At 47.3% G+C, this 20,682-nt stretch overlaps 1 protein-coding gene across 2 annotated transcripts; it reads right to left on the bottom strand.

Moving 5' to 3' along the window:
* Positions 1–387: 387 nt before the first annotated feature.
* Positions 388–20,144, bottom strand: NOL9 (nucleolar protein 9). 2 transcript variants are annotated; one of them, XM_081305468.1, is made up of 12 exons: positions 19,615–20,144; positions 18,795–19,014; positions 18,368–18,495; positions 16,174–16,309; positions 15,962–16,058; positions 15,197–15,294; positions 9,195–9,356; positions 7,076–7,373; positions 6,200–6,311; positions 4,407–4,584; positions 2,807–2,940; positions 388–2,006 (listed from the first exon to the last, which is right to left on the bottom strand). In XM_081305468.1, the coding sequence occupies exons 1-12, from the start codon at positions 20,113–20,115 to the stop codon at positions 1,860–1,862; spliced, it is 2,211 nt and encodes a 736-aa protein (XP_081161594.1). In that variant the 5' UTR covers positions 20,116–20,144; the 3' UTR covers positions 388–1,859. The 2 variants fall into 2 exon arrangements, with proteins under 2 accessions (XP_081161594.1, XP_081161595.1); XM_081305469.1 differs by lacking the exons at positions 388–2,006; positions 2,807–2,940 and adding an exon at positions 3,414–4,267.
* Between the last annotated feature and the right edge of the window lie 538 nt (positions 20,145–20,682).

The following is a 20,682-nucleotide window of genomic DNA, read 5'->3' as shown; positions in this document are numbered from 1 at the left end:
AGCATGTTCTACTGTGGAAATCACACTTAAGAAAATGGCCAAGGGCCTGGCAAAGATGCCTCCCCCCCCCCCAGAGCCCCTTGTTGCTGAATCTCCTCAGGCCTGCCCAATCAGAGGACCAAGTCCAATCTGACCCTTTCTGAGCACCCTGAAGGCCACTGACAATGAGATCACAGGAGGATGTCTCTATTGTGGTCTAAGCTGACTAAAGAGCCACCCCCAGAACCTCCAAATCCCTAGAGAGGCATGCCTGGGTCCCCTCAACGGCACCCCTCCCAGCCCCACCGCAGGCTGGCAGCGCCCCCTAGTGCTGACTTGGTTTCTTTATGGATGGGACTGACATTTCAAGGTCCACAATTAAAGGCTAAAAGCAAAGTTCCATCTTGAATTCTTTGCACTGACAACCCAGAAAGACACAACACAGCTGCCTTCAGATTAAGGTGAAGGCTAATAAGGGAGCCCTTCATGGGTCTGAGTATCCTGCCCCGAGGCGTCCTGTGCTTATCTGTGAGCCCTGCTACAGGCGTGCAGGTTGCCAGGGGCCACAAAGGCGTGACCACAGGACAAACACTGGAAGGGAGCTGGTGTCCCGCCTCTTGGACTGGGAGCTGGAATTCCTCACTGGTCCCCATGGCAGTCTGAAATGCTTCTTAGCACCCACCCCAGGGCAACAGGTGCAGGAACAAGCTGGTCCCACTTCTCAGAGGATGGGGACTGCCACCTCCAGGGAGAAGGGAATGTGATGACAGCCGCCCCAAGGGCAGGGTCGGAGTTGCTCCTAGGCAAGGTTTAGGTGCAACTGTCCCAGGCTGTGACTGGATCTCTTCACAAGAGCTGTGGGCCAAGGTTGGAGCTCGCCGTCTCTTTGACCTTCAAGAAGGTGAGGTGTCACTGGAAGCAGGTTTAGGTTTAAAGAGTCATCAGGAACTTTTTCAAATTTGAGGACAATTTGAGTGACGCCTCAGATTAAAAGGGCTCTTGATGCCAAATCTTTATCTATTAAAGCAACAGACCAAATACAGTCTTCTAACTTATGATCCACATGGCTGGGAGAAGTCTGAGGACGTTGACAAAGAGGAGACTCCCTGCCTGCACCTGCCCACCAAGGCCACAGGCACTCCCAACCTCAGGCTAGAGGTCCTGCCCATCAGTTTCCAACCTTCTTGGCGCGCAGGCTTGCCCCCAGTTTATCCTGATATTCCAATAACCAGATCCTAGAATAATTTTTTGAGGAACTGACCCAATTCTTCCCATTTTAATAGTGTACAAGCTTTTCCCCACTGCTTGCTTGATTTGTTTTTTGTGGCACTGGGCACTGAACACAGGAGTGCTCTACTGCTGAGCTACAGGCCCTGCCCTCCTTATTTGTTTCAATACTTTTTAGGTGTTGATAGACCTTTATTTATATGTGGTGCTGAGAATTGAACCAGGGCCTCACACATGCTAGGCAAGCGTTCTATCACTGAGCCACAACTCCAGCCCCCCCTTCTTAGTTTTTATTCTGAGACAGGGTGTCCCCTAACTTGCTGAGGCCGGCCTTGAGCTTGCAAACCTCCTGCCTCAGCCTCCTGAGTTGTTGGGGTTACAGGGGTGTGGCATGACTGGCTCATTGCCTTAAATTCCTTTAGAAAACACCAGACTGCAAGTATGATCAACCATACAAACATCAGGGCCATGTTCTAGGCCACGTAGCGTTGAGAGAGAAACTTGCAGCTTTTCAATATACAACCCTCACGAGTTCCACAGGAAACCTGTACGTAACGGCATCATCATTAGCCACAGAACCCACCAGGTCTGCTGGCATCAGGCTCCACACCAAGCCTCCTGGTACAAACTTCTCTTCCCTTGTTGAAATTTGTTTACTTTTTCTGATAGAATCTGGGTCTTCGATTCACTTGCCCTTCCTGTGTCTCATCGAACTCTCTTGCTCCAATTTTCCCTGATGCTCCAGGAAGTTTAAAATTATAATCTGTTGTGACGTAGGGAATCGTCCCTTCAGGTCCTCGCTGAAATGGAAACACAAAGAGAACACATGGAAACCTGTTCAGCCTGGGCCTCGAGAGTGTGCTCTCCGCACCTGGGAGCCAATGTGAGGAGAAGAGGGGTCTCAGCCTGGTGCTGCAGGCACTGCTCCCTCCCTCAGGGGCCTCACCACTCTCACTGATTTGTGGTACTGGGAACTGAACCCAGGGGTACTTTGCCACTGAGCTGCATCATTTTTATTTTGAGTCACAGTATTACTAAGTTGTCCAGGCTGGCCTTGGTACTTGCCATCCTCCTGCCTCAGCCTCCTGAGTGGCTGGGATTACAGATATGCACCACTATGCCTCTGGCTTCAAAAGGCCTCTTGAAGCCACAGGCCTACCTACAAATGTGCAAGTGCCTCCTTTCTGTTTGATTTGGCCCCCCAAACACACCAAACCCCAGAAGAGGAGGTGGGTATGCTATGCATTTGCATCCCTAAGCAGGTGAGAGCAAAGGAACACCCCAGCTCTATTGGCCTTTTGCTCCTATATTAACTGTGGGCTGCATAGATGCTGGGTGCCTCTGAAGACTGTTCACAAGAGGGACAGTCCTGCAGAGGCCACCACTGTGCTTCCCAGGACCCCTTCCTGTGGTAATGGCTCCACCCTGGGGCTTCTGACCACACACACCATGGCTGGCATCCCTGGGACTCTGAGGATAACATGACACTCTAATTGGCTCCACTCCCTAGAGAGCTGCCCCAAGTCAGCTGCTCACCCTCTGCCATGGCCCAATCAGGCTCCCTGCAGGGCTGCCCCAGGGTGGGGCAGGGAGGAGTTACCTGGCTCTTGAAGATGCACTGTGGAATAGAAATGACCCCCACCAGGAGACAGTTCACAGTTCTCAATTCTTCTGGGGGCACGGGGGTCAGGATGTGGTACAGCCGCTTCTCCATGTCAATGCCTCTACAGATCCCTTTAAGACAGTTCACAACACTAAAATCAGTCTTTCCAGAGACATCAAAGCTCCCTGCCACTAAAAATTGCAGAATGGGGCCAGGCACAGAGGCATATGCCTGTAATCCCAGCTACTCTGGAGACTGAAGTAGGAGGAGAGCAAGTTTGAGGCCAGCATGGGCAACTTAGTGAGACCTTGTCTCAGTTTAAAAAAATAAAAGGGTGGGGCTGGGACGTGGCTCAAGCGGTAGCGTGCTCGCCTGTCATGTACAGGGCGCTGGGTTTGATCCTCAGCACCACATAAAATAAAGACGTTGTGTCCGCCGAAAACTGAAAAATAAATATTAAAAAATTCTCTCTAAAAAAGATAAAAAATAAATAAAAGGGTAGGGGCAGTACTGCAGGTATTACTCAGTGGTAGAGCACTTGCCTAGCAAGTTTGAGGCTCTGGGTTCAATTCCCAATACCAGGGGGGAAAAAAAAAAAAAAAAAAAAACTGTAGAATGGCCTTGAAAACAAGTTTCAGTTTTAAGTGTATTAAGCTTTGAGAATACAAAGTGCAACTCAAAAACTCTGCACCTTTCCCTATTCAGCTGTTAGGAACCAAAATGAGCTACTGCAAAAGCCATGGACTATTGTAACCAAGCTGAGAGAAGCACCCTGAAGATGAGATAGGACTCTACCTTTCCCCATCACTGCTTTCTTCCCTGTACTTGGTACCAAACTGTATGATTTCTGTGGAAATGCTTTTGAGAAGTAATGCTGGACAGACCTAAAATGTACATTTAATTATTTAAGGATTTTGATAATTGTGGGTTACTTAGCCTTCCAAAACTCCATGCTGACATCATCAACCTCTGAGCTGGAGCATTCCATGAGGTGAAGATGGAGAAGGGGTGGTGGCATCACCTCTGCATTCAGGTCACCTGACTTTGGGGAGGGCTTGAAGAGAGGAACTAGGAGACTCCAGCTAAGCTTTCCCAAGAGCCCCTGTGGAAATGCAGTGCCTGGCTGGCATTGGGGAAAGATGGGCAGGAACCACACATATTTTGAAAATAGAAACCGTAAGAACCGCCAATGGACTGGAGGTGCCGGATGCGGTGAGGGGAGCCCAGGTAGGGCAAGGGGTCTGACTAACACCAGAGCCTCAGTTGGACAGAAGACCCCCATAGGGAGGTGTCTACTTGCAAAGGGGTTTGGAAGGCAGACTAGTCATGGTGGAAGTGTAGTGTGGGAGCAGTCAGTCCAAAGATGGAGAAGTCCCAGCAGTAGATGGGATGGCCTTGGGAAAGGTGTCCAGGGAGAGGGCCAGGTCAAGGCCAGTGGGAATTCTAGACACAGAGGAGCTGCGAGGAGAAGGAAAAAAATGCAATGTTTTTTCAGACCTCTTTAGCTGAGAGACAGCTACAATGTCAAGACCAATCATCTATGGCTGAAGTAGGACCTTTATAGCAAGGTTAGGGACAAGCTTTACTCTGAACTCACCAAACCCCAAACAGTCACAGATGGGAGTCTGTGCCAGCAGGATGGGCCCCCTTGTGTAGCCTCTGACATCATCCAGGATCTTGCAAAGGCCAACCCAGCTGGCATTCACAGCATACAGTATATGAGTGGGGGCGACATCAGCATGAGTAATCCGGAGGGCAACTGCATTGAAAGGGACCTGGAAAATAAATGTGAACGCTTCTATTAATTTTTATTTCAAAAAACTATTTTTAACTTTCACAAGCTGACTTGCCATCTACATCTGCCAAACTGCCACCAAAATAACAAATGAAGCACTAGCCAGTACTTGGCCATGGCTGCACGCTTTAATAAAGACCCTAACATACACACAGTGCTTGTGCAACCAGCACACCTGCTAGAAATCTAAACTGAATCCCCAGCACTTTCCTATCTACAGATACAAATAAATTCAAACTTGAAGATGTCCTAAATCAGTTAAAGCAGAGGGAGACTTCCAGCCAAGTGTAAGTAAGATCTATCCACTGAGTGTTCTGATGTAAGAAAGGGAGAAGCAATCCCGAGACAGGCTCCATACGCTTCCTAACCTAAACACAGTAGATGAAGTGGGATGGACCACATTCCTAGAGCACAAGATAAATGAAAAACATGCAACTTTCTAGGTAATTTCAAATTTTAAAGTAGAAAAGTTATTTTCTTACATGTATTATTTAGACTTCAAAAGTAAACCTGTTATCCTAGCTCTTTGGGAGGCTAAGGCAGGAGGACTACAAGTTCCAGGTCAGCCTCAGCAACCTAGGGAGACCCTGTCTCAAAATAAAAAATAAAAAAGGCCGGGGATGTGGCTCAGTGGTAAAGTGCCCCCGGGCTCAATCCCTAGTACCCACCCCCCCAAAAGAAAAGTAAATATAAAACAAAAAAGTGATAAAACTATTGGCAGGTAAGTTTCAAGTTCAGTTACAGAGTCATCTCCAAGCAAATAGATGACCCCATGAACAGAAACCCCATCAAACCACCTGCCTGTCTAGTGGAGAAGACTTGGAAGCCCACCCAGGTCTGCCAACACTCCCTGTGTGACCTTAGGCAGGGCCTCCACCTGGCTAAGCAGCTTTTGGAGCTATTAAGTGGGGACACTAAGGGCAATTTCCTCTCAGGCTACCATGTAACCACAGTCATTCCATGTGAGGGGCCCTGTAAAGGACCTGGCACAGAGCAGTTGCTCCAAAGCAGACAGGCCACTCAACAGAGTGGACTCTGGGCTCTCCAGGCATGTTTGGGCTTGAGGCCCACCTAAACTTGTACTAGGCTACTGTGGGCAAGCTAACTCAAAGTCCCTTGGTCTCACAATCTGTAAAATGGGGACAGGAACAGGAGTTAACACAGGCTTAAAACAAAGCAGAGCACAAAGCATTCCTTTAAGAAATGCTGCCTACAAGCCTTCTGTGATCTGACACTGCCCACACACAGCCACACACAGCTGACGAATGCAAGTGTTGGAACTGACACTGGATTAGGAATAACACAAGAACACCAGTACCAGGCATGGAGCTGTGAACGCCCAGCACCAAGCTGGCTGCAGGGGTAAAGTGCCAGCTTTGCTAACTTTCTGCTGGGTCCCCTAGTCTCTGTACACCTTAGTCTCTCCACCTGTGAAATAGAGATGATTATAGAACCTACATCACAGGTGGTTGTGAGGATTAAATGAGCCAAGAGTTAAGGGGTTAACTTAAATGAGTCAAGAGTTAAGGGTGCACAGCATGTAGGAAGTCACGAGAAAAATGAAACAGACAATTTCTCCCATGTGTCCCAAATACCTGATAGGGCGTCAGGCCATGTAAAGGACTGAGTGGTTTTGGCACTGGGGGCAGCAGCTGGCTAAGATAACCTAACACTGCCAGTTCTCGAAAAATTCTGTTATGTGACTCCCTGCAAAGGTAAATGAGAAGGATATAAGTAACTTCTTCCATATCCACTGTCCATGCAGAGACTCAAGTGTGATCACCACCTAGGTGGCTTTTCCACAACACGCTGAGCTGTGCTCTTCCAAGAAATGCCCTCCCTAGGGCTGGGGTGTTGCTCAGTGGTACAGCAATTGCCCAGCACAAATGAGACCCGGGGTTCAAGCCCAGCACCACACCCACAAAGACACCCCCACCTTTACATCCTCAGTCTTGCCTTGATACAGCCCTGCTAGAAAACATAAGCTTCAAGATTCTCCTTAAGCTAAAGCTACTGGCACAGAGCTGGAGGACATCAATGGATGTTTCAATTGAGAAAATAAGGATTCTCTTGGGCTGGGGATGTGGCTCAAGCGGTAGCGCGCTCGTCTGGCATGCGTGCGGCCCGGGTTCGATCCTCAGCACCACATACCAACAAAGATGCTGTGTCCGCCGAGAACTAAAAAATAAATATTAAAAATTCTCCCTCTCTCTCTTAAAAAAAAAAAAAAAAGAAAAGAAGGATTCTCCTTAGTAACTGCAAAACTATGATAGATTTGAAAATATTTTGCTTTTGTAATGCTGAAGATAGAATCCCACAGGCTCATGCACGCTAGGTAAATGCTCAACCACTAAGCCATACCCTCAGGCCAGATATGAAAAGTTTTTGTGGCCTTATCCTTCTAAGGAAGTGAAAACAAAATGCCTCATTCAATTAAAGGAAACAGCTCTTCAGCCAGATGGTTTACTTACCTATTCCTTGAAGATTTTCTGGGTGAAAATTCTGAATAAACACATATAAGTTTATGTCCAGTAAAAAGAACTGAACTCTCTTTATCTTCATCAGCAAATTCCAAATTATCTGCAAATTCTGGAAGTTCATAGCCACGGTTCCTAACTTTGGACTTGCTTTTTGTATACAAGCCATCCATGTCATCCACATAATCTGGGGTGAGGTTGGCCATCTGTTTACTCCGGGCAGAGCTGAGCTGAATGACGTGGGTGGGAGCCAGCAACCGGATCAGGTCAATGAGCAGCAGAAGCCCTTCGTCTGTGAGGAAGGAGATGATGTGAGCAGAGCTAGGGATTAGAGGGGAGCCTCATTCCAACCAGAAACAGAGACAGTCACCCTCAGGCAAAGAGACCATCAGCTTGCTGCTGAGCACAATGGTGTATGCCTGCAACCCCAGCGATCTGGGAGGCTGAGGCAGGAGGAAGGGAAGGGAAGTTCAAGGCCAGCTTATAGTGAGATGCCATCTCAAACTAAAAAGGGGTGGGGCTCAGTGGTAAAGGGCCCCTGAGTTCTATCCTAGTACCCCCCCCCCAAAAAAAACCCCAGAAAACAAAAAGATGGATAACTGGATATTTTTTTTATCTAGAATATATAAGGAGCTCAAGCAAAGAAAAAGAAAAATCCCCAGGTAATCTGATTACAAATAAGCAATAGTGGCTGGGGATGCAGCTTTAGAGTGGCTGCCGAGCATGTGTGAGGCCTTGGGTCCAATCCCAGTGCAGCCAAAACAAACTAAAAATGGGCAAAAGGGCTAGGGGTGTAGCTCAGTGGTACAGCAGCAGCATGAGTCTAGGGTCTAGTCCAACTACTGCAAAAAACAAAAACAAAACAACTACAACAACAAAACAAGCTAGGCATGATGGCACACGCCTCTAATCCCAGTGGTCAGGAGGCTTAGACAGGAGGATTGCAAGTTCAAATCCAGCTTCAGCAAAAGTGAGGTGCTAAGCAACTCAGGGAGATCCTGTCTCTAAATAAATACAAAACAGAGCTGAAGATGTGGCTCAGTGGCCCCGAAAATAAACAAAAAAATAATTAGACACTCCTCAAATGATATCCAAATGTCCAACAGGTGCAGATGGAAGAATGCATAACATTACCAGTTATCAGGGAAACGCAAACCAAAATCACAGTGAGACATCTCTTCTGACAGAACAGCTATTATCCAAACAACAAAAAAGGCAGGCAAGGTGGCACACACCTGTAATACCAACTACTCAGCTACTTGGAAGGCTGAGGCAGGAAGATCTCAAGTTCAAGGCCAGCCTGGGCTACTTAGTGAGTCCCTGTCTCAAAATAAAAAATAATAAAAAGGGTTGGGGATGCAGCTCAGTGGTAGAGCATGTCTGTGTTCAATCCCCAAACAAAAACAAAAACCTGCCAAAAATGCTGGCAAAGATATAGAAAAAAGGGAACCCTGACACACAGTTGGTGGGAATGCAAATTATAACAGCAGGGGCTCAGCTGGTGGAGTGCTGGCCTTCCATGCACAAGACCCTGGGTTCAACCCCCAGCACCACAAAAAAAAAAAAAAAAAAAAAAAGGCAATTCCTCAAAAAATAAGAACGCACACCTGTAATCCCAGTGGCTCAGGATGCTGAGGCAGAAGGATCACAAGGTCAAAGACAGCCTCAGAACTTAGTGAGACCCTGTCTCAAAATAAAAAATAAAAAGGTTGGGTATGCGGCTTAGTGGTTGAGGGCCTCTGGGTTCAATCCCCAATACCAAAAAGAAGAAAAGTTGACAGTGGAAAGGTGGTGACAAGAGGCTGAGGAGAAGAGGGAGGAAGGGACAAGGAAGGGCTCGTCAATAGGCATGTTCCCTCCATAGAACAAATGAATTCTGACCTTCTATTGCACAACAGGGTGACTATTAATAAGGACAACGTACCATGCATGTATTTCAAAAAAGCTGGAAGAAAAGCTATTAAAATGTTTTCAGCACAAAGAAACGCTGAGGTCTGGGGAGGCAGCTAGGCCACCCTGGCCTGCACGTGCACAGCATGTGCTCATCGAGCACCCACGGCACCCACACCCATGTGCTGCTCAGGCTGGTCACGCTCCCCGTGCCACTCATTACCTGCCACCCAGCCCATAGTGTTGATGATGAGCGGGCACTCTCTCTTATAAGAGCTGAACACGTATTTTATTATCTCAATATAATTCTCGTAGTTGTTCTCACAAGAAGGTTTCCCATAATATACCATCTTCTGTGGTGTCCTCTGGTGGGTGAATGGTGGTCCTGGAAGATGAAGAGCAGAGTAACAGGCCAGGTTAGGGACGCAGCTAGAGAGCAACCATCCAAAGCACACAACAGGAACAGCTGTGGTTCCATTTTTGGAAGAGTAAACTTTCATCTGAACCTGAAGACAGGCTCACTTTTACCATATAGTTATCAATGATGCCCTCCGTGGCCATTCCTTCACCCAGCTGCTGAACATCTGCTGCCTGCTGCCCTGGCTCCCCTCACTGAGATGCCCTGTGGGCAAAGAGAAGCCTTCCCTATGCCCAGGGATCCCCTCCTGAGAGGGTGAGGATGGACCCCCAGCAATGCTCCTGGATACACAGCTGACTGCTCTGTTCATAGTTCCCCAACTTTCACAACAGCCCTGCGGTGAGCAGTGGCAAGATCCCCACTTTTAGATGAGGAAACAGGAAGGGATGAAGAGACTGAAATCAGAGAGCCGGCGATGCCAAGCTGGGCGGGAACTCAGGCAGCTCAGCTCCAAAGCTCCACCACAATGCTCAACAGTCCAGCTCAGTCACTTTGTCTCCTCTGCTCAGGGACAGAGAGTATAGCCAATGAGGCCAGGGCCAGTATAGCCAGCCATCAGCTGGTGACCAGGAGCACATGGTGCCCAGGTCAGGACTAAGCCCTGGTTCACGTGGGTAATACAAGGCCACCTAGGACAGAGATTCTCCATCATGGCTGTGTAGCCATGATGCAAGAGCTGGGATTCAGCGGGTGAGGCCAGAGTGCTCACAGCCCCAGCTCGGGGGCACTGTGCAGTAGAAGATGAAGACACAGAGGGACTGAGTGTGACACACTGAGAGTAAGCGCAGCCAGGGTTCCTGCCACTAGAGGAAGAATCTGCAAATGTTAAAGGGGTGAGCCTACTGAGAATGAAGCCCGAGTGTCAGGCTGGAATCAGAATGCCAGGCATAAACTCATGGCTCTTCACACACACACACACACACACACACAACAGAGGTCTGTCTGTACATGTATGTACATGTATCCACCTAGAACATGTTGGGGGCTCAGACACACACACACCTATGTCCACTGGTGACAAGCAGAAGCAATGATGCCCCAGAGGCAAGGAGCAACCTGCCAGAAAGACTTTGGTTCCCTTTTTTTTTTTTTTGGTACCAGGGATTGAATCCAGGGGCACTCTACCTCTGAATTACACCTCTGGACTTTTTATTTTGAGAAGGATCTTGCGGGCTGGGGATGTGGCTCAAGCGGTAGCGCGCTCGCCTGGCATGCGTGCGGCCCGGGTTCGATCCTCAGCACCACATACCAACAAAGATGTTGTGTCCGCCGAGAATTAAGAAAAAATAAATAAATATTAAAATTCTCTCTCTCTGTCCCCCCCTCTCTCACTCTCTCTTTAAAAAAAAAAAAAAAAGAGAGAAGGATCTTGCTAAATTGCCAAGGCCAGCTTCAACATTGTAATCCTCCTGTCTTGATCTGCCAAGTCTCAGGAATTACAGTTGGCACCACTGTACCTGGCCAAACTCTGGTTTTCAAATACCAGTCTCCATTAAAAGGGTATAGGCCAGGCGTGATGGTGCATGTGTGTAATGCTAGCAGCTCAGGAGGCTGAGACAGGAGGATCAAAGAGTTCAAAGCCAGGGCTGAGATTGTCGCTCAGTGGTAGGGTGCTTGCCTAGCAAATGTGAGGCACTGGGTTCGATCCACATTAAAAGAATAAAGTATGGGGCTGGGGATGTGGCTCAAGCGGTAGCGCGCTCGCCTGGCATGCATGCGGCCCGGGTTCGATCCTCAGCACCACATACCAACAAAAATGTTGTGTCCGCCGAAAACTAGAAATAAATATTAAAAATTCTATCTCTCTCTCTCTCCTTCTCTCTCTTTAAAAAAAAAAATAAAAATAAAAATAAAAAATAAATATTAAAAATCCTCTCTCACTCTCTCTAAAAAAGAATAAAGTATGTCCATGTACAACTAAAAAATTGAAATAAAGAGTTCAAAGCCAGCCTCAGCAATAGCGAGACGCTAAGTAACTTAGTGAGACCCTGTCTCTACATAAAATACAAAATAGGGCTGAGGGATGTGCCTCAGTGGCCGAGTGCTCCTCAATTCAATCCCTGGTACCCCACCGCCCCCCCCAAAAAAAGGTATAGGAATTTTTGGTCCTCTCATTCTAAGCCTAGGATAGAGAAAAAAAAGCTCACCTCTGAGGGCTGGGGGTATGGCTCAATAGCTTACCAAGCTCAAGAAGATGGGTTCCACCCTATCATACGGTGTGGGGGGAGACACCCTGGAACATTTTGTTTTCCAAGAAAGTAAGGAATAGCTCAGAAAAGTATAGGACCAAGAGCTGGCCTAGAGTCAGCAGGGTGTGGAGCCTAGACTAGGGAGGCAGTCAGGTTGGCAGGGAGGGGGCGCTCCAGAACAAGTGAGTCCAAGGAGACAGCCAGAGATTAGGGAGGTTAGGGGCTGGGTTGTGGCCCAGTGGTAGAGCACTTGCCCAGCATGGGTGAGGTACTGGGTTCAATTCTTAGCATCACATATCAATTTCTTTTTTTTTTTTAATTGTAGATGGACACAATATCTTAAATATTTTATTTATTTACTTGTTTGTTTTTACGTGGTGCTGGGAAACTAACCCGGTGGTGCTTGAGAATGAACCCAGTGCCTCACAGATGTGAGGCAACTGCTCTACCACTGAGCTATAACTCCAGCCCCTCACAAATTAATTTCTAACAGACTTTCCCCCAGAAATGAAAAAGCTGATCTTCAAATTCATTTGGAATTACAAGGAACCTCCAAAGGCCAAAACAATCTTAAAAAGAATAAAGCTGGGGGTTGGGGTTGTGGCTTTGTGGTGGAGTGCTTGCCTAGCATGAACGAGGTGCTGGGTTTGATCCTCAGCACCACATAAAAATAAATAAAAGTATGATGTCTATCTACAACTAAAAAAAGTATATATTAAAAAAAAAAAGAATAAAGTTGACTCATACTTCTTGTCTACACAGCTCGGGGGGTCCTAGCTCTGATCATCAGGCACCCAACAGGAAAGGAGGAAGTGAGGCTGTCTCTACTTACAGCTGACTAGCTGACTTGACCTTATACACAGCCATGATCTTACATGTAGAAAACCTACAAGATTCCACCAAAAGGCACCATCAGAAAATAAATCCAATAATGTTGTGGGACACAGAATCAACATTAAAAAAAAAAAAAATCAATAGCATTTCTATGTGTTAATAAAAAACCATGTAGGGTCTGGGGATGAAGCTCAGTGGCAGATGGCTTGCTCTTGCTTTGCAGATATAGGCCCTGGGTTAGATCCTGGCACCAGAAAGGAAATTTTCTTAAATGGATAAAGGACCTGACCCAACTTCAAAACCTACTAGAAAGCTATAGTAATTAAAGCAGTGTAGCACTTGAAATAAGAACAGACATACAGACCAACAGAATAGAACTTATAAGCCTGAAATATATAGTCAGATGATCTTAGAGACTGTTCAGTGGTGGAAATCTGTAGACATACAAGAAACAACCAACCTGGACCTGTTCCTTATACTATGCAAATACGAATTCTAAGCATAACAAAGATTTTAGACTTGAGAGTCAGAATGAAAACATTCTTAGAAAACAAAAGCTTCATGACACTAGATTTGACAACTTCTAAATGCCATAGAAATAAAGAACCCGGGGCTGGGGATGTGGCTCAAGCGGTAGCGCGCTCGTCTGGCATGCGTGCGGCCCGGGTTCCATCCTCAGCACCACATACAAACAACAATGTTGTGTCCGCCGATAACTAAAAAATAAATATTGAAAAATTCAAAAAAAGGGCTGGGGTTGTGGCTCAAGCGGTAGCGCGCTTGCCTGGCATGCGTGCGGCCCGGGTTCGATCCTCAGCACCACATACCAACAAAGATGTTGTGTCCGCCGAGAACTAAAAAATAAATATTAAAAATTCTCTCTCTCTTTCCTCTCTCACTCTCTCTTTAAAAAAAAAAAAGAAATAAAGAACCCAATTGAAAAAATGCAATATTCAGCTGCCTGTAATATTCAGGGGGCACAGGAGGATCATGAGTTCGGAGCCAGCTTCAGCAACTCAGCAAGGCCCTGAAGAACTCAGTGAGACCGTCTCCAAATAAATAAAATACAAAAATAGACTGGGGATGTGGCTAAGTGGTTATAAGTGCCCCTGGGGTTCAAGCATTGGTTAAAAAAAAAAAAAGAAAGCTGTATTCAAGGACTTCAATAGACATGTACTCAAAGATATACAAATGGTCAGGAACAGTGGCACAAACCTCTCACCCCAGTAACTCTGGAGGCTGAGGCAAGAGGAATGCAAGCTCGAGGAGAGCCTCAGCAACTTAGTGAGGCTCTGTTTCAAAATAAAAAGGGTGGAGTCCAGGTGCAATGGCGCATACTTGTAACCCCAGTGGCTTGGGAGGCTGAGGCAGGAGGATCATAAGTTCAAAGTCAGTATTAACAATCCCTCAGCGGGCTGGGGATGTGGCTCAAGTGGTAGCGCGCTCGCCTGGCATGCGTGCGGCCCGGGTTCGATCCTCAGCACCACATACCAACGGGGGTGTTGTGTCCGCCGAGAACTAAGAAAAAATAAATAAATATTAAAAAAAAAAAAAAAAAAAAAAATCCCTCAGCACCTCAGTGAGACCCTACCTCTATTTCTAAATATATATACATTATATATATATATTTATATAATATATACATATATTTTTTTTAAGGGGCTGGGGTTGTGGCTCAGTGGTAGAGCGCTCGCCTAGCACAGGTAAGGCACTGGGTTTGATCCTCAGCACCACATAAAAATAAATAAATAAAAATAAAGGCACTGTGTCCACCTACAACTTAAAAGGGGGGGGGGGACTGGGGATGTGGCTCTGTGCTAAAGTGCCTCTAGGTTCAATCCCTGGTACTCCACCTCCCCCAAAATGATACGCAATTGGCTAATAAACACAAGATTAAATATAAAGTCACAAAAAAAGTGAAAGCAGAGCCTTGAACGGGAACCAGTGCCTCATGTTCCTAATGGCACTCTCCACAACAGCCAAAGCATGGAAACAACCCAAGCGTCCACCCACCAATGGCTGCATGGAAAAACTAGTAGAAAAACACGTGGAATGGAGTAATATTCAGTTGTAAAAAAGGATCTGAATTTTGATACACACGCCAACATGGAAGGACCCTGCAAACACAATGCTGAGCAAAATGAGCCAGACGACAGCAGGACAGGCACTGCAAGGCTCCACTCATACAGGGTCTGCAACAGGAGAATTCATGGACAGGAAGTAGAGGGAACCTATCAGAAACTAGGGGACAAGGGAGGAGGGGATTTCTGTTCAATGAGTATAGCATTTCACACTGAAATAATTAAAAAGTTTGATACACAGAGTTGAGGGTCACAAAACATTGTATATGGACTTTATGCCCCTGAATTATACATACCAATGGCTAAAATGATGAACACATTTGTATATTTTATTAAAATAAAGCAACAAGGAATTCCATACTGGATTCTGAACCAGGTAACTGGTGAATTCTGACTGAAATCTGCACTGCACCACTGTGCATTTCATGGTTTAGAGAGTTGTAGAAGGTCCCATAAAACATTAATATCAGGACAGGTGTGCTGATATTAATTTACACAAAGCAAAATAAGGAGCAATTCCACTTCCCAAACAGAAACTCGCCCTAGTGGGTGTGTGGAGGTTGGAGGTGTGGCTATGCAGAGACCTGGGTTTGGTGGAGTGCGCTCACTTTCTCTAGTCTATATGTAAGACTGAGTTTTGGGCAGGTATCATTATTTTTGAATTTTACGAAACCAAGACAATGAAGAATTACATAATACATACCCAGAACTGGTTCCGTAATATTAAGCAAAGAGATGCAACCCGGAGGAGTGAATTCGGTCTGGCCCAGGTCACATTCCAGATAGTCAAGGCAGGAAATACTGAAAATGTTTAAAAAGGAAAAGAAAGAAAATCTCAACTCGTTTTACTCTGTGGAAAGGAGAAATCAGATAGAGTTCCACATGATACAGTCGTAATGCACGCCACGCAGCAATTTCAGGCAGAATGCTCCAAGAGACAACCACCAAGCGCAGGCCTGCCAACAGTGACCTTGCACAGCAGATGTGCGACCTGGCCTCTTCACGATTCCATCTTCAAAACTACTCATCCCCACTCTGACTCTCGGCATCTGTACCTCAGCTCCACAAACATCCAGAGACCAAGTGCCCGCCCTCGCCAGTCACCCACAGGCCCTAGGGCAGTCCGAGCCCAGCCTGCAGCCTCAAGGTCACTGCATTCCCAGTGCATCACTGTCAGCAAGCAGCTCTGCACAGCCTTGTACAAATCTCCATAGAGAAGGCAGGACGAGGTTCCCACATACTGTTCCAATAAAAAATCCTGCCTAGGGCTGGGGATGTGGCTCAAGCGGTAGCGTGCTCGCCTGGCATGCGTGCGGCGCTGGGTTCGATCCTCAGCACCACATACAAATAAAGATGTTGTGTCTGCCGAGAACTAAAAAATAAATATTAAAAAAAAAATTCTCTCTCTCTTTAAAAAAAAAAAAAAAATCCTGCCTAAACTCTAGCAAGAGAATAAAGGCACTCTTACCTATTTAACAACTGGTTAATCAGGTATCTGTTAAATGTTGACTTTCCAACGTCCTGGGCGCCACAGACCAGAACAATAGGGCAGCCATCTGCTTCTTCTGGAGATGAAACACACAGGGCTGGAATTAGTAGTCTTCTTCAGTCCTTTAATCACAAGCAGGAGTCCTCTGAAGCTTCAGTGGACAACGCCCAAATTTACCAAAACATACTCACCAGAAGAAACGCTGACCAACTCCTCCAGGGCTGACAGGGCACTCACACTTAAATTAAGTGACCTTTTCTTTTTCTCTTTTCTGATGCCAACAGATTTCAAGGCAAAATATTCAGCATTAATCTGGAAAGTTGAAATCTGAAATATAACAATTTAAACTTTAAGAAACAGTGAAAACTATGTACATTTTTCATCATTTCTAAATTTAGAAATCCTAACACAGTTGTAAAATATGAAAGGTAAGTTTGGTCCCTCCCTTTCTCTCACCACCCCAAATCCAACCCCCCGCAAGCCCATCAACCCCTCCTGAAGCCGTCCGTGGTCGGCACCAAGGCCCCACAGCACATGCTAACTCCAGAACTGCCAGATCTCTGCAGAAGGCTCCTTAGAATACAAAAAGGACTGGAAACCTAAAAATGATCGTCATAGGAAAAATTCAACACAGGCCCACAGCCGTGAAACACGCTGGTGATAACATCAGTGGATGGGGAGGCTGAGGCAGGAGGACCATGAGTTCAAAGCCAGCCTCAGCAATTTAGCAAGGCCCTATCTTTACATAAAATATAAAAAGGGCTGGATATATGCTCAGTGGTTATATACCCCTGGGTTCAACCTGGGTATGGGAGAAATAAAAGAGAGCATAAGGAACAAAACAACAGTGGACGTTAAGTCCTGGGTGGGGAGCTGTAAATAAGTGAAAAACCAGTGCCCAATCCTAGTGATTCGGAACAGTCACTCCCCAGTGGCAGAGGCTTGGACACACGTCTTCCGGAGGCTCCACCAAGCTGCTGGATTCTACAGTGGATCAAAGCTCAATCACGAAAGGCCGCACTGCCCACTCCATGTAAACCTCCCCACCCAGTGACTACCCTCGTCCCATGTCCACTGTGGGAGAAGACATTTGTCAGTGGCCTTCTGACTGCCCCTGGCCCTCCCTGGACACCTATTCCAAATGGACTGTTCCTCCTCAGGCCAAGAGCCTGGTAGCCAGACCCTCCCAGTGGGGCGGAGGGGCTGATAGTTCTGGCTACTCTCTCACCCCCCCATCATCCCCACCTGCTGTGCAAGCATGGAGTTTTAAATTTTCATCTTTTTTGTTGTTTTTTGTGGTATTGGTGATTGAATCCAAGAGTCCTCTACCTCTGAGCTTCATCTTTACCCCTTTTCTTAATTAAATGAGATCAGGCCTTGCTAAATTGATCAAGATGGCCTTGAACTAGTGACTCTCTTGCCTCAGCAACCCTGATTTAAATTCCATCTCACCAAGAACAAAACTTTCCTGATCATACTTACCCTGCTTCACTCTCCCCCTTCTCTTTATAGTAAAGTCCTTTGAATCCCCTCTGCTGTCCAGTCCTAAATTTACAGTCCAACCTCTTCCCTCAATTCTGGCTCACATACTCCACTGCCCAGTTGGCATTTCCAGTTAGACGCCTCACAGGTGTCTCCAACCAGCATGCCCTGGCTGGTCACCACAGTGCCTGCCTCAGTCAGAAGCAACTCTACGTATCCAGATGCTGAGGCTAACAAGCCTGGTTCTACTCCATGATTCTTTTCTGTTTTGTTTTCAGTGCTAGAGATCAAACTCAGGCTCTCACACATATCAAGGACATGCTTGACCAATGAGGTACACTCCAGCCTCTGTGATTCTTCCTTACAACTCACATCCAGTCTGTCCACTAATCCTATGGGCTCTGATGTAGTTCAGTGGTAGATCATATGTCTAGCACATGAGAGGATTTAGGTTCAACCTCAGTACAGCAAAAAAAAAAAAAAAAAGAAAGAAAGAAAAAAATTCACAAATTAAACTCACTTCTGGCTCATGGGAGACATTTATAGTAATGGAACTTAACTTCAGAAGATTAATAACACAGCCAACAAAAATTTAGAGATGAGAAGGAGAGATGGGTGTGTAAATGATTTAAGTCATTCTTGCATTGTTTAGAGAAAGTAACCATTAACCAACTACAACTTGAAATGATGGCCTCTGCTGGATGATGAAACTGAGGAAGGGAGGAGAGACATTTCTCATGATAACCCTTTCTATACCGACAACTTTCTAACTATTGGCACACATGACATTCTGCAGGATCTACCACACTAACAGGACAGATCTTCAAGAGCATCCTACATAGTCATTTGATGTGACAACTTCGGTGCAAATAATTAACAAAACTCTGGATGAACTGGTTATACCTCTTGCGTGAAAATGTAAGATAAACCTGGATAGCTGGTTAGGAAGTTTACAGTGGAGTTTTTCACACGTTCTAGCATCACAATGGAACACAAAGGAGAAAAATTCTTCATTGCCCAACATCTGTCCTCTGTAAAGAGAAAAACAAACCACTGTAGAAGTAGCAATTCATCTAAATTCTCTGCTCATAAGGCAGCATCTCTTCAAACTGTAAACTTTTTGAGAGTTGGAATTATGGCTTCAGGCCTTGGCAATTATAATCATTTGAAAAATCGTGAAAAATAACAAAGTTAACTCTTCTAACTCCTAGGACCCTTGGGAGGGATTTAAAAAAAGTATTTAGCACAATATGGACACCATGGTAAGCAGCAAAAATCGTTAACTTTATGATACTAGGCCCTCAGTAAATTACCCAGTTCTTTTCATTACCCAAGTTAAGATGAGATCTGAGCAAAATCCGGGCTTCCTTTCTCATCTCCTTCTCTCTCTTCTCAGACATGGAGTAATGAACTGCATTAATGTTCAGGTACGCATGGGTATAGGTAGAGAAGATATCTTGGGCAGGCTGGCCTTGGCTGATGAGGAAACCAAACACCTCCACCTGGCCATAGAGGCAAGTCAAACGGCAGATCCCGCTAAAAGTAAAAGTCTAATGGGGAAGGGAAAAAATGCGGAAATGATTACTGACCCTCTTACTAATGATAGAGAAATTCTAAAATCTTAACTTGCCATTTACATATCAAAAGGCGGCTGATGTTTTACACAACAGAACACACAGTACAAGGTGCCCCCACATGCCTTATTATTATTATTACTATTATTTGCAGTTGTACATGGACAGAATGCCTTCATTTCCTTGCTTTGGTGGGATGCTATGCTCCCGCCCCCGGTCTTAACCTCAGGTCACGCTCCCCGGCGACTCCAGAGAAAGCCTGGGAATTCCACAACGCCAAGCAGAGGGCCCGCGCCGCGCTCAGCCAGCCTTCCACCCGCTCCAGGCACCCAGGTACCCTCCTCACCAGGCCACCGCCTGCTAAGCCTTTCTCGTTCCCGCCAGTGCCAGGTCTGAGTGGACCGGCAGCTCTCCTGCCCGATACCGGGAGGTCACCTGCTCCTCGGTGCGGAAGCACGTGCAGCAGAGGACGGTGACCGCTCAGAACCGGGTGGGAGCGCCAAACGCGATCGAGCACGACCCACCGGCACCCGCGGGCGCCCGGCCGCAGGGCCACCGGAGGGAGGCGCCACCCACCTGCTCCGCGGGCAACAGCATCAACGCGCGGCCCGGGCCCAGCTGCCGCACGGACCAGGCGGGGGGGTTCTGGGGGCCTATCGTGGAGACAGCCGATTCCGGCTCGGGGCCGGGCTCGGGCTCGGGCTCGGGGTCCGCGGCCTTCGGCCTCCGCGGCGCCGGCGCGCGCGAGCACTGGCCGGAGTCCTCGCGCCAGTCCGCGCCCGCCGCGTGGGCCTGCAGCAGGCGTCGTCGCAGGCGCCGCCGGCCGCTCCAGCGCAGGGTCCAGAGCCGGCGGCGGGGCCGGCGGCTGAGGATGAGCTGGGGCCGGGCCTTGCGGACCCGCAGCCAGGTAGAGCGGCTAGGGCCGCGCCGCACCGAGTCAGCCATGCCGTCCGTTCTGTGTCCGCCGCACGAGAATCTCGCGAGATCCCGTCGCTCCCTCCGCGGCCCTAGGGGCGGCCTGCTGGAGCGGCCTCGGGAGTGGCTGGCGCCCTCTGCCGACGACCTCCGGCAGAACATGAGGTGCCCCAAGGCCTCAGGAGAGGCTATTGCTGGCCTGGGGGCCTCTGTGGTCCCACAGTGGGCCCTATTTACATTATGCAAAAGTTCAACCCCGGGCCGGCTGGAGAGGGAAAGCCAGAAACCACCAGGTCTCCTCCGGAAATCCACCTGGGATTTATTTTTCCTTTAGAAAAAGCTCCAAGATTGGCATTTTAAACAAAGTCAGCCTTTTTGCATACCTTTTGTTTGCATGTATTTGTCTTTGGGCTGAAGGGACCAACCCTGGATAACAAGGCTGAACTATAATGATTCGGTCAGTGTCAGAAAATTGGGAACTGAGAATGGGCATGTCAATTCAAAGCCATATCTCAGTTGACTGAGGCACAGCTAAAGGATTCTAAAGCCTGCTGCTCGTCAGCTCAGTGGTGCACACCTGTACTTCCAGTTTTTGTCAGGCTAAGGCAGGAGGATCACCTGAGCCCAGGAGTCACAGCCCAGCCTAGACAACACAGCAAGACCCTGTTTCCAACCAAGCATGGTGGAGTACCCCTGTAATCCTAGGGGCCCCGGAGACTGAGGATCACG

The sequence above is a fragment of the Spermophilus citellus genome (genome assembly GCF_964194105.1).
Source record: "Spermophilus citellus genome assembly, chromosome: 9".
Lineage (NCBI taxonomy): Eukaryota > Metazoa > Chordata > Mammalia > Rodentia > Sciuridae > Spermophilus > Spermophilus citellus.
This window is presented reverse-complemented; position numbering and strand designations above follow the sequence as displayed.

What these genes read in the sequence shown, in the direction of transcription:
- NOL9 (XM_081305468.1), bottom strand. Translation starts at nt 20,115, where the DNA reads ATGTTCTGCCGGAGGTCGTCGGCAGAGGGCGCCAGCCACTCCCGAGGC. An exon ending in CACTATGGGCTGGGTGGCAG is followed by an intron (nt 7,374 to 9,194) that starts GTAATGAGTGGC and finishes CCTTCCTCACAG; the next exon opens with ACGAAGGGCTTCTGCTGCTC. An exon ending in AGAAAATCTTCAAGGAATAG is followed by an intron (nt 6,312 to 7,075) that starts GTAAGTAAACCA and finishes TTACCTTTGCAG; the next exon opens with GGAGTCACATAACAGAATTT.